We start from the raw sequence: 14748 nt of genomic DNA on the forward strand, positions 1-14748 counted from the left end.
CCACCCCTGCGGCCACGGTGGCGGCGGCGGCTCCGTCCCGCCGGGCCCCTCGTCCTGCCGGTGGAGGCCGCCCCCGGCGGCTCCCCGCCCCGCCGCATACCAGGAATAGCTGGGGACAATCGCACCTTTGAGGGCCGGCCACCTCCGTCCCGGCCCCCCCCAACCGCCACCTGCCGCCCCCGCCCGGCCGGGACAGCGGAGCCCCCCGGCCCCCGCCGGTTCCCGCACCTCCTGCCCCGGGAGTCCCGCCGTGCGGCCATCGGCAGCAGCGGGAAGGGAGGGAAGGAACGGACCCCATGCTCTTCTGCGGCCCTGTCCCGCCTGGGGATGAGGGCAGGAGCCTTTTGGAAGGTTTGGAAAGGAGCTTTGGAGAGAGGGACTGGGGAGTCCTGGTGGACAACAAGTTGACCAGGAGGGAGCAATGTGCCCTTGTGGCCAAGCAGGCCTGTGGTCTCCGGGGTCCATTAAAAGAGAACATGGCCAGCAGGTTGAAGGAGGTCATCCTTCCCTTCTTCTCTGCTCTGGTGAGGCCACATCTTGAGAGTTCTCAAGGCTCATCCAGTTCATTGAGCATTCTGGGCTCACCCGGTTCAAGAAAGACAAGGAACTGCTGGAGAAAGTCCAACAGAGGGCTACGAAGGTGATCAAGGGACTGGAGCATCTCTCTCATGAGGAAAGGCTGAGAGACCTGGCTCTGTTCAGCCTGGAGAAAAGAAAACTGAGAGGGGATCTCATGCTTATAAATACCTACAGGGTGGGTACCAAGAGGATGGGGCCAGACGCTTTTCAGGTGGAGCCCAGTGACAGGACAAGAGGCAACGGGCACAAACTGGAACACAGGAAATTCCATCTCAACGTGCGGAAAAACTTGTTTACTTTAAAGGTAACAGAACGCTGGAACGGGCTGCCCAGAGAGGTGGTGGAGTCTCCTCTGGAGAACCCAAAACCCTCCTGGATGCATTCCTGTGCAGCCTGCTCTAGGAGAACCTCCTTCAGCAGGGGGGTTGGACTAGATGATCTCCAGAGATCCCTTCCAACCCCTACCATTCTGTGATCTGGAAGACAGGAGAGGTCCACGCTTTGTTTTGAACTCTTTTTTTTCCACACAAAATGACCTTAGCAGAGATGCCTGGGACAGAGTTGGAGAAGTCCAACAGAGGGCTACGAAGGTGATCAAGGGACTGGAGCATCTCTCTCATGAGGAAAGGCTGAGAGACCTGGCTCTGTTCAGCCTGGAGAAAAGAAAACTGAGAGGGGATCTCATGCTTATAAATACCTACAGGGTGGGTACCAAGAGGATGGGGCCAGACGCTTTTCAGGTGGAGCCCAGTGACAGGACAAGAGGCAACGGGCACAAACTGGAACACAGGAAATTCCATCTCAACGTGCGGAAAAACTTGTTTACTTTAAAGGTAACAGAACGCTGGAACGGGCTGCCCAGAGAGGTGGTGGAGTCTCCTCTGGAGAACCCAAAACCCTCCTGGATGCATTCCTGTGCAGCCTGCTCTAGGAGAACCTCCTTCAGCAGGGGGGTTGGACTAGATGATCTCCAGAGATCCCTTCCAACCCCTACCATTCTGTGATCTGGAAGACAGGAGAGGTCCACGCTTTGTTTTGAACTCTTTTTTTTCCACACAAAATGACCTTAGCAGAGATGCCTGGGACAGAGTTGGAGCCACGAGGCACAGCCTCCACACTTTCCTCCTGCTCCCAGCACCATCTGCAGCAATCCTGGGTTTGCTGGCAGTACCCCCAGGAGGGCCCGTTGCTTTATTTCACTCATGTCTCTGCCCTCCCTGACACGCTGCAACTCTCCTGTGGGTCCTGAAGCTCTGTCTCAGCCCGACTCCTCCTGAGCCCGGGTGGCTGGTTACCCTAAAGTAACCACCAAAATTAGGATCAGTTGGGATTATGCTACGGCACATACACGTTTCTTCCACCCATCCCTGTCTTCTCTGTAAGCAAAACAGAGTTGCTGCAGGCATCTTCTGCTTGTAGGGGCCAGGGCTGAAGATACAACTTCATTTTTTTCAAGGACTACCAAGAAAAGACAACTTAAAATTTGTACTGTGGGCAAATTATCTTCTCCTAAGGTGTCTCTTGGGAGCACGTCTTGTTTCTGCTCTGTAAACATCCTTCTCAGAATAGGAGAGAAGATTTTAGGAGATCTGTTCGACATCCCAAGCAGCTATTAGCCATCAGTGCCTGCAGTACGTGGAGATGAGCATTACTGCTGGTACACACAGGCAGGAAAACCCAGTGGCTCCGGCTGAAATAAGTTCCACAGGAGATGTTTGGCATTCATTAGAGTTCCAGATGCATAGAAATGATGGAGTTAGCTCCTCACAGTGGTGTGATTTGAGACAACTATGCCGTAGAGCCAGTGAGGAATGAAACAATAACCAGAGCTATAATTTTGAAGTTTTTTCCTGCTCTGAGCCGGATCAGCCTCAAGACAAATGAAGAATCTGCCTATTTCTTGAGTGGGAAGCCTGAGCATCAGAAAACAACCTTCTCATCTCACTATTTAACATTTTTGACTACAAAGGCTAAAAAAAAAAAAAAGCTTAATGTATGTGCTGCTGCTGCTGGCTGACATCAGTTTGCATTAGCTGTCATTACTAAACATTTCTCTGGTGAAGCACTACAGCCTTTCCCAGATTTTTAAGGTCTGCCTTTTTGCTTTGTATAAAAATATGCTTGTCCCTAACTATGAATACTATAAAAGTTTAAACTTATTTGAGAATAAAGTTCTATGAAACAGGTTTCAAAAGAGGTCCTGTTTAAGAAACAAGTGTTCCAGTTTTTGCTTATTCCTGGCTGTTTTATTTCACTTAATGGCAAATCAAGTAACTTTTCTCATGAATCAAGCATTTAATGTTTTAGATCAAATAATTCAAGTAATTTGAGTAATCAAGTAATTTGACTAAATCCTCCTTTTAGTAAGCTGCACGGATCACAGCAGCTTTCAAGTTCAAGTTATTCACTGAGTAAAAAAAAGTTCCAACATGCACATTTCTTCCTCGAAGTTAATTTTAAATCCACAATCACAGATAATTTCTCTATGAAAGCCCAAACAACCAAAATGGTTAAATATTCCTTTACGCTAACAAGGCAAGTCACCAGCCTCCTCGGTCAGAAAAATAGTCCCTATACCAGATAGATAGGGCTGCTAATTGTTGGTGTCAAAAGTAGCAAACATAATATTGTTCTACTCAGCAACTGTGTGTGCTCCCAGGGATAAGTCAAGCAACAGTTTACGTCATATTCTTCTCAGAGAGAGTTCTACAAATATTTGATACAATAATATTTTCTACCAAGGCAGGCTTCCTCCCTTAAGGAAAGGCCGTGTTTATTTTTTAAGTGTGGGCTGTTAAGTGTGCTTGTATTCTAAAACTTACATTTCAATGACAGAAAATGCTTCTTCCTCCTCCTTTCCTTAACTGAATCACGCAGCCGCGACAAAGGGCCTTGTGCTGGTTATTAAATTCTTACAGTTTCTCAACAAAACGCTTGTAATAACACGGGAAAACTAACGCCAATAGACTTAAAAGAGATTGAACAACCCTGAGTGCTCAATAGCACACCAGCTCCACTCAGCTGAAATTAAGAGAAGGGATGAGTGTGTATCACCTCTTCCCTCCTACACACACACTGTTTCCGTAAGACGATGTGTAGGGCTGGCCCAGGCTGCAGGACCTGAAAAGGGACATCACTAGGTCTGCCTGCCCGTGGCCAGACCCTGCTCCGTGCCACCGAGGCTCTGCCAGGGCTGTGCAAGTTTGGAAAATACAGCGTTATTTTCCCATGGAGCTTGAACTAATCAGCACCGACCGTACAGAAAAGGCAACCTCTGCACGGGTGTTGCAGAGCTAAAAGCCCCGCGTGGTCTGCAGGGCTCATCAGCCCCTGGCCAGGACCTTGCTGAGCTACGCAAGTCGGCCAAGTTGTTCGTACCTCACTCCTTGTGTCCAAGATACACAGGTTCTGCCGAGGCCAAAGATCGTAGAATCATAGAATCATTGAGGTTGGAAGAGACCCTTGGGATCATCGAGTCCAACCATCTACCCTACTCTACAAAGTCCTCCCCTACACCATGTCCCTCAGTACCGCATCTAAACGGCCCTTAAACACAGCCAGGGATGGTGACTCCACCACCTCCCTGGGCAGCCTGTTCCAATGCCCTATCACTCTTTCGGTGAAAAATTCCTTCCTAATGTTCAGTCTAAACCTACCCTGTTGGAACTTGAAGCCGTTCCCTCTTGTTCTATTGTTAATTACCTGTGAGAAGAGACCAGCACCAACCTCTCTACAGTGTCCTTTCAAGTAGTTGTAGAGAGTGATGAGGTCTCCCCTCAGCCTCCTCTTCCTCATACTGAACAGCCCCAGCTCCTTCAGCCGCTCTTCGTATGATTTGTCTTCCAGGCCCTTCACTAGTTTCGTTGCCCTCCTCTGCACTCGCTCCAGCACCTCGATATCTCTCTTGTATTGAGGTGCCCAGAACTGGACACAATACTCGAGGTGTGGCCTCACCAGTGCTGAGTACAGATATTACAGCATCTTCTAGATCCCTTTATTCCCTGTGCTCCTCAAGATGGTCACCAGTGCCTGTGCCAGAACACCGTTTTGTAAATACTGGAAGGTCGTTAAATGGTACATTTTAGGTGAAATAGTACTTCTGCAGTGCAGCCTTTCAAAGTTTCCACCTAGCCAGGGGACCGTGCGGTGAGCAGATACAGTTCAGCGTAAAAACTGGTGCACTGCTCTTCTTTCGTCATCTCAAACTTCTGAGAGCCTTTCCAAAAGCAATGTTCACTAGAAAGTACTACCTTGTATATTAATGAACACTGAAAGTAAAACAAAATAGAAGGAAGCCTTAACCTGCAGGACAACCGATTTGAAATCTACGTGAAAAATAGCTGAGCAAAACTATAATATTGCCAAAACACTAAGAATTCTTCTAAGTTTTCACTTGAGATTCAAGATGTATTTTTCCAGTGGGTCCATGAAAAATCCCACCGCAAGTTTACTATTCTAACCTTGATTTTCTTTGTCATGAATTCACTTAAGTCCTAGTATTCAATTAAAGGTCCAGTTCTGAAGTGATTTTGTAACAAATAATGGCAGAAAACCAGAGCCCCTCCATTTATTACCTAAACCCACCGAAATCTTCCGAAGAGCATATTATGGTGTGAATATTTCCCTAAAGCAGATAATATTTCCCTGATGTAGCTTGTTTAACAGCTTTGAACTGAACATCCTCCTCTTCTCTTTCCTCACCTTCCTTCCTACCCTAGAAGTTATATACTTAACTATAGCTTACTTTAAATGTATTCCTCCAAGTCTCCTTTAGCATAAGCTATGCAATATCCCAACTAAGTTGTGACAACTTAGATTTGATTTTTCTGATATTAGCAGGAAGACAATGCAGCTGCGTTGGTTACTAAAGCCTTTGGGTTTTATTTAAAGGCAAGTTTCAGGGCTTTACTAATGAGTGTGGCAACGTAAAGCAAGTCTTAACGATACTGCATTTTACTGGGGTGAAAAAGTGCTCAAAAATAGAAGCTCATTAGTGTGGTTCTTCCCCCTCACTTTTCGAACCAGCTCTCTTATAGAAAACAGACTCTTGTTGTTAGGGGACTCTCCGGGTGACATGTTTTAGACAGACACTCCAACTTATTCTTTAGAGTGCAAAAGATGTTCTTAAGTGATAAGACAGACTCCCAGGCCTCTTTCTTTTCTATGAAGAAGGAAAACTCTGCCAGATTGCTTCTGGCATAACCCCATTCGTTTTTCCTGCAACGACAATTGACAGAGAATGAAAGCACCCTCTGGGACGCGGAGGGTTCAGTTTCCTTTGGCAGCGATCTCGACTGGAAGCAAACCTGAATGATTTCACTTCAAAGCAACAAATAAGGAATATTTTTCTGGAATGTCAAAAGATGGACGTTAACCAAAACCAACCTTCAGAAGAATCCTAAAGCATAAGATTGCCTAGTCAAAAAAAAAAAAAAAAAAACCCACACACCAAAACCCACACAACACCCCAAAATAACCAAGCTGTTACTAATTCAAGTGTAGAAACTGGTCAACAGTACCTTAAGATCCAGTGGGTGGGGTGGGAGGGATGGCACAGGGGAAGGAAGGGTATCACATAGCATTCAGTAATGCCACCTGACAAATTTACAATAGATACTCCTAAAGGGGAAAAAAAAAAATATATATGACCATCACGGCTATCTTAAAATATAGAGTCTGTTCCTGTTACACAAAATTTCATTACAGTGATCGTTACTTCTCTGTCATTTATTTCAGTTAGGGGAGGTGAATGTGAATACTTCACATTGCTGTATTCACCTCCGTGTGCCCTCCATAGCCCTACCATTTGAACTACTATTAATTACTAGTGTGGCTTTTTCAAGGCAAAAATCGATGTTGTTTTTCCACATATGAATAGCAAACACTGGTTTAACTAAAGCTTTTTGAAAATTTATTAACATTATTCGTTGAGAAACAAAAGTAATTTTTATTCAAAACGTTAAGATAGTTTTAAAAGGTTAGTGCTCACCAACAGAAAGAAGAAACAGTCCTTTTCTGCCTTTTTTTCTTCCATATGTTTATTTATAAATAATGCACTGAAAAAAATGCATTTGTCTTTTCAGTCACCTGCAAAAGTTCTCATAATATTCTTGTATGATTAAAATTAAAAGATGGAGATAGCCTCATAATCTCAAGTTTTTACCCATTAACATATCACATACTCAAAATATTATCTGTGAATGATACAAATGATAATCCTGCTCTGGACTAGCTCATCGTTATTATGATGAAATATGACAGACAGCAATTCCCAAAACTTTTAAGGGGGTGGAAGGGGAAAAACCCACCACAAAGAAGTCTTGCACAAAATGCATGCGTGTATATAAATACCCAACGTTGCTCCAGGAACAAGCAGCAAGATATAGCAAGGACAAATGCAAAGTTTATTCCACGTATGCTACAATTAATCAACATGTTAGGGAAGTATCAAAATTTGTACTATTAACATATGGCAACAGTTTTATTGTTACAATACATTGCAATAGATTAGCCCCACTGGAAAAGGCTTTTAAGCTGCAGACAGTGCAATTGCATTAAATCTTAATTCTTCTGGGTCACGTTCCATGAATTTCTTGCAAACTTCTATTGCATCCTAGGGGAAAAAAAGCAAAAAAACCAAACAAAAAAAAGAAAAGAAAACACACTATAAATCATACTTATTAAAAAAAACTCCTCACAACTGAAATATGAAGACACACTTTATACAAAATATGCTCAAAATCCCTTCTCTATAAAAGATTACTAAGAAGTGTGACAAATCCACGTGAACTGTATTTCTGATCCGAGTTACCACTATTCAAGATTATTTACAGTGCTCATATGGGCAGCATAAAAGAGAGCACAAGTCGTATGCAGAACCTTAGCAACAAAGACTGAATATTCCTTTGTGCAACAGTTGTGTTCCTTGTCTGACTTCCTAAATGCATCTCTGAAGTTTGCCTTTACTAGGGCTGCTGTATTCAGAAACTCTTCCTTTGTCTCAAGATGAATCTAAGCTGCGTGGGGTAAGTGAAAGATTATAAGTAATTCCTTCATCTAGCTTTAGGGTGCAATCTGGAGAACACATGTTATCAGTAAAACAGAAAGCAAGCCACATAAGAAAAAAGGAAAGCTTTATCCAGCTTCTCCCCCTGCCCAAACAAGCACAAATTGTATGCAGCCTTTACAGACATTAGTCTATGCTACTAAACTATAAAAGGTTTTGTTTAGTTGGTTTCTTAGTTTCTCTGGTTTCTTCCTTTTGTAAAGCTAATCCAGTCTGGATACCATAAAAGTCAGATCTAGGCATTGCCTTCTCTCATCATTCTGAGGGGATGACAGTTTATCCTCCCGATTCAGTGTACTCCTTTCCAATTCATTTCTCATCTAAACAGCTCCTGACACAAAGAAGCCCCCAAAAGAAGCCACGGAACTGGAGAAGATTGATTATTAGCAAGTGCCAGAAAGGAAGTCAATTCATGTCTAGCATGGCACCTATCAACCTATAGCTAAAAGGAAAGAGAACGAAAAATTATCCTAAGTTTTCTATCCGATGACTTCATCTCATGTACAATTTGAAAGGAGCAGGGGTATATGGGAAATCTCAGCACAGAAGAAAAGTCAGTTGGATCTTCTGTTATGGTCATCCTTTCTGACATTCCTTGTTACCATGTTATGACAGTCTGTCATCCAGAATTCTGAAATACCCGTTTTAAAACTGAGTAAACCTAATTTTGTCTCACTGTCCCACTCACTCTATTCCTCGTCCAACCATAAATATAGCAAGACTTCTGTATAAATATTTATTAAAATATTTTTTATAAATTTTGTGTAAATACAGAAATAATTTTGTACAATAACATTTAAGAAGGTTTTTTATTCCTACCTCTAAAAATGAATCGTCACTAGTTTCCCCATGGTTTATTGGAAATGGCTTGCGCCCATCTGTTGGAACACAAAGGAAGATTGAACAATGCATTTATAAAATTAGGAAAGCTTCATTTTTCCAGTTAAAACTATTTAAACAGATTTTTTGATCTTCACTTACAAAAATGCTACCCCATTTTTCATAAAAGAATTTTGCACGCAGCTAGCTATTCCCAAGTCTCTCCTCCACTGTTGATTGCTTCAACAGGTATCATGATGATTAGTCAGTTACATTTAAAAAAAACCCACAACAACCCACAATCAAACCAATGAAATACTTTTTAATATTTTATTTGAAAACTTTAGGGCTGTAAGTTGTGACTGCTTTAGTCCCGGTATAGTACTTTGGTTTTTCAAGTAGAGAAGAACAATTTCAACTACGCTTAATGGATCTGCCCAGGCAGCTGTACATCTGTGGTCTTTGACAGCTGTGATCAGAGACTCCACAACAGAAGAGAATACCAAACCCACCAGTTCGAAGAGTCTGGCATAACTGAAATGTCACTCTCATTCAAAAAAAAAAAATAAAATAAGGAAACAAACCTAATAGCTTCAAGTACTAAGTACTTTCACAGCATTTAAAAATGGTTGCTATAGTTAATTATTTTTTCTCCCGCTAGCAATATAATAATGCTATTATTCTCAGCTTTTTAAACATAATTTTATTCATAGAAATGTGTTTCAGGTTACTTGTGAAGAGCTAACAGTATGAGAACATGTGTCAGGACATCCTAAGTATTTGCTAGGCCAAAATCCCTTTTGGCTCTGCCCTGCTTGGGCTTTTCCCTGCCCAAAGATTCCATCCAAGTTGACAATACTTCCAAACTACATTTTCCATGGCTAAAAATAGAGTCCATGTTAGAAAACTTTTGGATTTACACAAACAAGAGATTGTTCATTGTTGTAACAAGCGTGACTGAAGATACAACAATGCAAGCCCCTCAGAATGTGCCAGGGAAACAGCACTGAATGCCCTGTACTGTTGCAAGCTAAGTTTGACTTGATTTTTTATTTATTTTTTTACATACATCTTGGCAGAACAGCATTTTGATTTTATGTGCCTATAAATAACATGTTTTCTATGGCAAAAACATCATAAGCATCTAACATTCATGCGCTTCCTTAGCATTTGCTGCCTGCCAAAGCCCACATGCTGGCCATAGTGACTGAAGTCAGTGAATTAATTGAAAAACCTTCTCCCATTTTCCTACTTTTAAGTATTTTTTGCTTTCTTCCACTGGTACAGAGAGAAGTTATTTTAAGAACAAAGGAAACAGTAGTATTAGCATCCCACTATACAGTGGGGCTAAATGCCTCTCTTTTTTTTCATTTTTTAATATTTAAGCAAAAAATTCAAGTGTTTTTATCTTGCATCATATTTATGGAAAATAGCTAAACATGGTAATCACAGTCTGTAGTGTGCTTTTTAAGGACAATGAAAAGGTAATATGGAAATAGCAGCACACAACTAGAAGAAGAGTGAGCCATCCATCACGCCTTGAAATTTAGTCATAAAATATTCAGATTGCATCCTACGATTGTTGCCTCACTATTTGATCTAGGTCACTGATAGACATACAGTACCATAAAAATACAGAAATGCGTGCCTATTGTTCATGACTTGCCACTGATAACACCCCTTAGATCACCTTTATATTAACATCAGCACTTCTTATATACAGCTTATGCCCAAGGTTATGATTAGTTACCGCCTGTTAAAGGCATTGCTTAATTACATGTTGATTTTCATAAGATGAAAATGTTCTCACCATAAAATACTGGAAAAAAAAATATGTTAGGAAAGACCAGTGACTTGCAGTTTTTAAATGCTGATCTACTTGCTAGTTTTCTGAAGTGCCTGCAGCAAAACCTAGTTGCCCGGCAACATGTTTAAGATTGGAGTCATTAGAGAATATCTGAGCAGAATTTGGTGCTACACAATCCGAAGAGGGGAAAAAACCAGCTGTAATTCAGAAAACAGAGACTACTGTTTTACAGTTAACTGTCCAGTCACCACAAAAAGATAGAAGAAAAAATAACCAGCCTATAACAAATGAGTTATATTAGTATCTGCTAGTATTCTGACTACATCATTTGTTTGAACTGTTTAATAATAGAGCTAACACTTCTAAGGTGGCATACAGTTCATTTATTCATTCCACAAGCAATTCAGGAACATAAATATAACAGTACATTCGTCTCTAAAACTTTGAGTGTTTACCAATTCTTTCTTGCTTCCTATCCTTGTAAATCATAAAGGAATTCTAGAGGCAGTCTAGTATTCCATACCATTTTATCTTAATAGGAGGGAGTTGAGCGAAGGAGAATCCAAAAACCAATGGGAAGAAAGCTGTGATTGTTTGACAGAATCCCCTGACCCCTGGACACCATGATGCAGTTGAAAAGAACCTAAGCCCTACATTGAATCAAGTAACCTCTCTCAAACTTTGACAGTTAACAACATTACTGCTTGTATTTGTTTCAAACAGAGAGAGAGGATAAAAAGTGTTCTTACCCAACTCGTAGAGATGACCACCTACATTAACTAATGCAATAAAGTGAAGGTCTACTTTTTCATCTATACTTGGTGCCTGCAAGACAAAACAACAAAAAAAAATAAATTGTTCACTAAAATTCTTATCACAATATGATTAATGAGAACATGCCGTCATAATACGCAAAACACCTGGCCAAAAGAAGTCGCTAGTGAGAAGCACATTCTGGATTTAGACAGAATGGCAGAAGTCACGCTGCAGAACATTATGGACTATAAAGAAGCTTTCTGCAAATGCACAGATCAGTAAGGATCCTTTCAGTAAAATATCTGGAAGTATTTCCAATTATAGCTCTGCATAAAAGCTTTATTTGTCATTACTGAATTAGAAGCAGTACCGGCTCAAATATATTAACATTAAAAATAGATATTCATATAAATAGCAACTCCTTCACTAACCCATCTCCAATAACAAAGAGATGCAGGGCTGAATGCTGAACCTGTAGTATTTTAAAACTGAAAATATTCACTTGGTCAAAATAATTTTTCCTCTTAAGCCACATATAGTACAGTTAACCCATTCCCTCCTCACAGGCGGTTGAAAGAAACAGATACTCCCAAGGTACAATTCACACATCTTAGGTGAGGAGGAAGGCAAATAAGCAGACACGTGCCTAGAGCTCTGTCTCGGAGACTTCTGAAACCTCAAAGTGGCATCATTACTGCATATCAAGAAGGGACTGAGGTGCAGTGACAACTTCAAGTGACATGACATTAAAAAAAAAAATAATAAAATAATGGTTGCAGTTGATAAAGATTTATCTAGCCCAATACTTTGTTGCCAACTTCAGCAAGCAAAAGCTTTTCCAGAAGAAAGCAGGGCATGCGGAGCGTGGCGCTCTGCCAGCACACCTTCCTGACATCCACTAAGCAGAGGGCTTTGAACTTCTGAGCCAAAAGGTGCATCACCACTGTTGTCTTCAGTAGCAACTGATGGTCTTACTTCCTCATCAATCTGACCACTCCACACCTGAGCCCCGATCCATAATTTAACATTTGAAGGAATGGGGAAAAAGCACCTCAGCTTTTCTTAAACTTTTCCTAAACTACTGAGAATCTGACTTCCGTGAAAATATATTTCATGAATTGTTGTCCCCCGTCGTGTAATTACTGTTAGCTTTATGCGAATTTCTTGAAGTGCCCCAAAAATATAAGAATTTGCCAGAAGCAGATTAGAGGGTACAATGAATTGTAGAACCTTACAGTTGCATCCTGTTTTCAAGACTGAGTTAAAAGTTTCTTTCTTCCTGATGGTCATGAAAAAAAACAAACAACTTTAAAAGATTATCTAAATTGAACAAATGTAGCAAACAACCAGAACAATAAAAGCAAAGGACAAGAAGTCACCATAAGTCCTTCAATACATCAAGAATGCCAAAGAACACAGCATTACAGAGGAACTGCAACAGGCTACAGAAATTCTGTGAAGTAAGCTCAAAAATGAAAAAGAGAAAAACAAGAAACCACACAACCACCCCTCACCCTCATTTGAGATTCATTTCTCTGACCAGTTGAAGTGTGAAAGAAATAAATACCCTGTTTCATCTCTGTTTCAAAGGGCCTAGAATGGAAAAAGCATTCCTGCTGCTGAAGATGAGGCAGCTATCAAAGGGCCAAGAGGACCTTTGCACCAGAGCTCTGGGGAGTCTTTTTCCCCCATGGCACAAGGGGGAGAATTTTACTTTACAGAAGGCCAAACAGAACCAGGGCTTAGAAATAAAAAACAAGCAGCCCCTAGAGTTTGGCTGCCCCAGTTGTGAACTTCCAAGGAGCACAGGTTTCCTGACCGATGGGAATAACAACAAGGTGCCATCGATCAACCAAGAGCTTAGAGGCACCTAAACCATGATGCTACAACAGCGTGTGGGCAGGCACAGCTGAGTCCTTGCCAAATCCTACATTGCCACCTAACCCCCACGTAGAGATAGGACTCCACAGCTGTTCCCTTATCGGTCAAACTGGGAAATCTGGGCATAAGGAATTTCAGGGTTAGGGGAAAGACTTCTGCCAATTAGTCTCACTTCAGGAAGGAAACGGCATTTATTTGAGCATCCACTACCTGGGCTCATATTGATATTTACTAGAAAAGCTCAGAGTATCACTATTTCAGAGGATTTCAAGATGTTCCAGATTTAGTTTTGATCACATTTAGAAGAAAATACAGTTGTCCCTTCGCCCATTTTGAGGGTTGTGTTCTTTGCCAACTTCTAATAAACATCTTTTCAATAGAGGGAACATTTGGCATGCTTGGAATGCCGAGCCTATATACAGCTAGAAGATGGATAGGGATGCCATCAAAAAAAGCATGATTAATTTTTCAGAGTTTTCTTGAAGACAGTGCTGCTCCTATAGAAGCCTGCTGAGTCTGTGTCCATGCCTAGTCTAAATAATGTGCTTCCATTAAGAGCTATTCCCACAACTCGTGAGAAATGTTGGGTTTACATCTTTAATTTCCCAACCTCATAGAAAGAGGGAAAAAGCCACACCATTATTAAAGTTTCTACCACATGTTCTAGTGTAGACAGTCTCCTTCCTTTGTGATGTCTTTTCATCAAATGTAGATACTAGTAAATTTACTACCGAGTAAATCTGTTACGCTTCTTGAAAAATTAGGATTTCAATCAATTTTGACAGACAATTATTTGCATAATTATAAGCACAGAGAAACAATAGGGACTGAACAGTCAAGATGATCTAAAACTTTATATTATAAAAACGTGTTGCTTGTGACTTAGGCAGAGAAGTAACTGGATTAAACTTTGCCAGTGTGATGAATCTGATTCCAAATTCCCCCCACTCTTCCTTAGGGACAAAAAACCCCATCCATTGCATATGTGTGCATGCATGTGCACACACAGACGCTAACACAAGAAGCAGCGTAGTCAGACCAATTTCTACTTCACTGGGAAGCCCTACAGATTCTAACACTTGAAACCAGAAGATTTTAAATTTCAAAGGAATGGAAAGAAGAGGGAATGCCAGCTTCAAGGAGATGTCTTTTGTGGTCTCCTTGAAAAGCTACACCTTCGGCCAAGTTTTCAGCTTCTAATAAACAGTCTGTGTGAATGCTTAAAAGCACAAGAGAACATAGATTTAAGAAGTCTGACTGCATGTTCACCACTAGGTAGTTTTTTCAGAACAATTACAGAGGATTTTCTCTGGATTATTCTTCTTGTCAAAGGCCACAGTAACGTGAACATCAGTCAGGTGCTGGGATGACCTGTTCCTTTAGATTTTTTCCACTTAAAAGCCCGCTCAATGTGCAAAAGCAGACAGCAGATTTGAATAACTGCATGTATGAACCACAAGAATAGAGAAAGACACAGGAGTCTAAATAAGATGATTGTCTAACCAGGACTGTAAACTAACCTATGGGATTCAAGACTTATTTTTCAAGTTTTCCGAAGAGCTGTAACACACAGAGAAGAAAATTTGTATTTCTTTCCCATCCCGAAAAGACAGAAAGAGTACAAATACTAGCATCTTGAGTAGCTTACAGAAGCTTATGTTATGGTTTCAACCATAGTGTAACAAATAAGCTTTGGTAGTAAGGTTCAGTGGACATCACTTTTCCAATTTATCTTTCCAAAAGAAAAAAACCCTGAAAAATAATGACCAGTAGAGTTGAAAATGATAGAAGAGGAAAAATACATGAAGTGTAGTGCTCAAAGTTTCTGAGACCATCTTCT

The 14748-nt window shown here is 41.1% G+C and overlaps 1 protein-coding gene across 1 annotated transcript in view; it reads right to left on the reverse strand.

Annotated features, from left to right (window-relative positions):
* Positions 1-6479: 6479 nt before the first annotated feature.
* The window catches only part of UCHL3 (ubiquitin C-terminal hydrolase L3), a 44196-nt gene continuing 35927 nt past the window's right edge, over positions 6480-14748 (reverse strand). The window contains exons 7-9 of the mRNA XM_014965687.1: positions 11021-11096; positions 8465-8523; positions 6480-7192 (exon numbers count right to left, since the gene is read on the reverse strand). Of these exons, the coding sequence (XP_014821173.1) occupies positions 7109-7192; positions 8465-8523; positions 11021-11096 (219 nt within the window). The 3' untranslated portion in view covers positions 6480-7108. The remainder of the gene's footprint in view (positions 7193-8464; positions 8524-11020; positions 11097-14748) is intronic.

This window comes from Calidris pugnax, unplaced genomic scaffold, assembly GCF_001431845.1.
Source record: "Calidris pugnax isolate Ruff unplaced genomic scaffold, ASM143184v1 scaffold20, whole genome shotgun sequence".
NCBI lineage: Eukaryota > Metazoa > Chordata > Aves > Charadriiformes > Scolopacidae > Calidris > Calidris pugnax.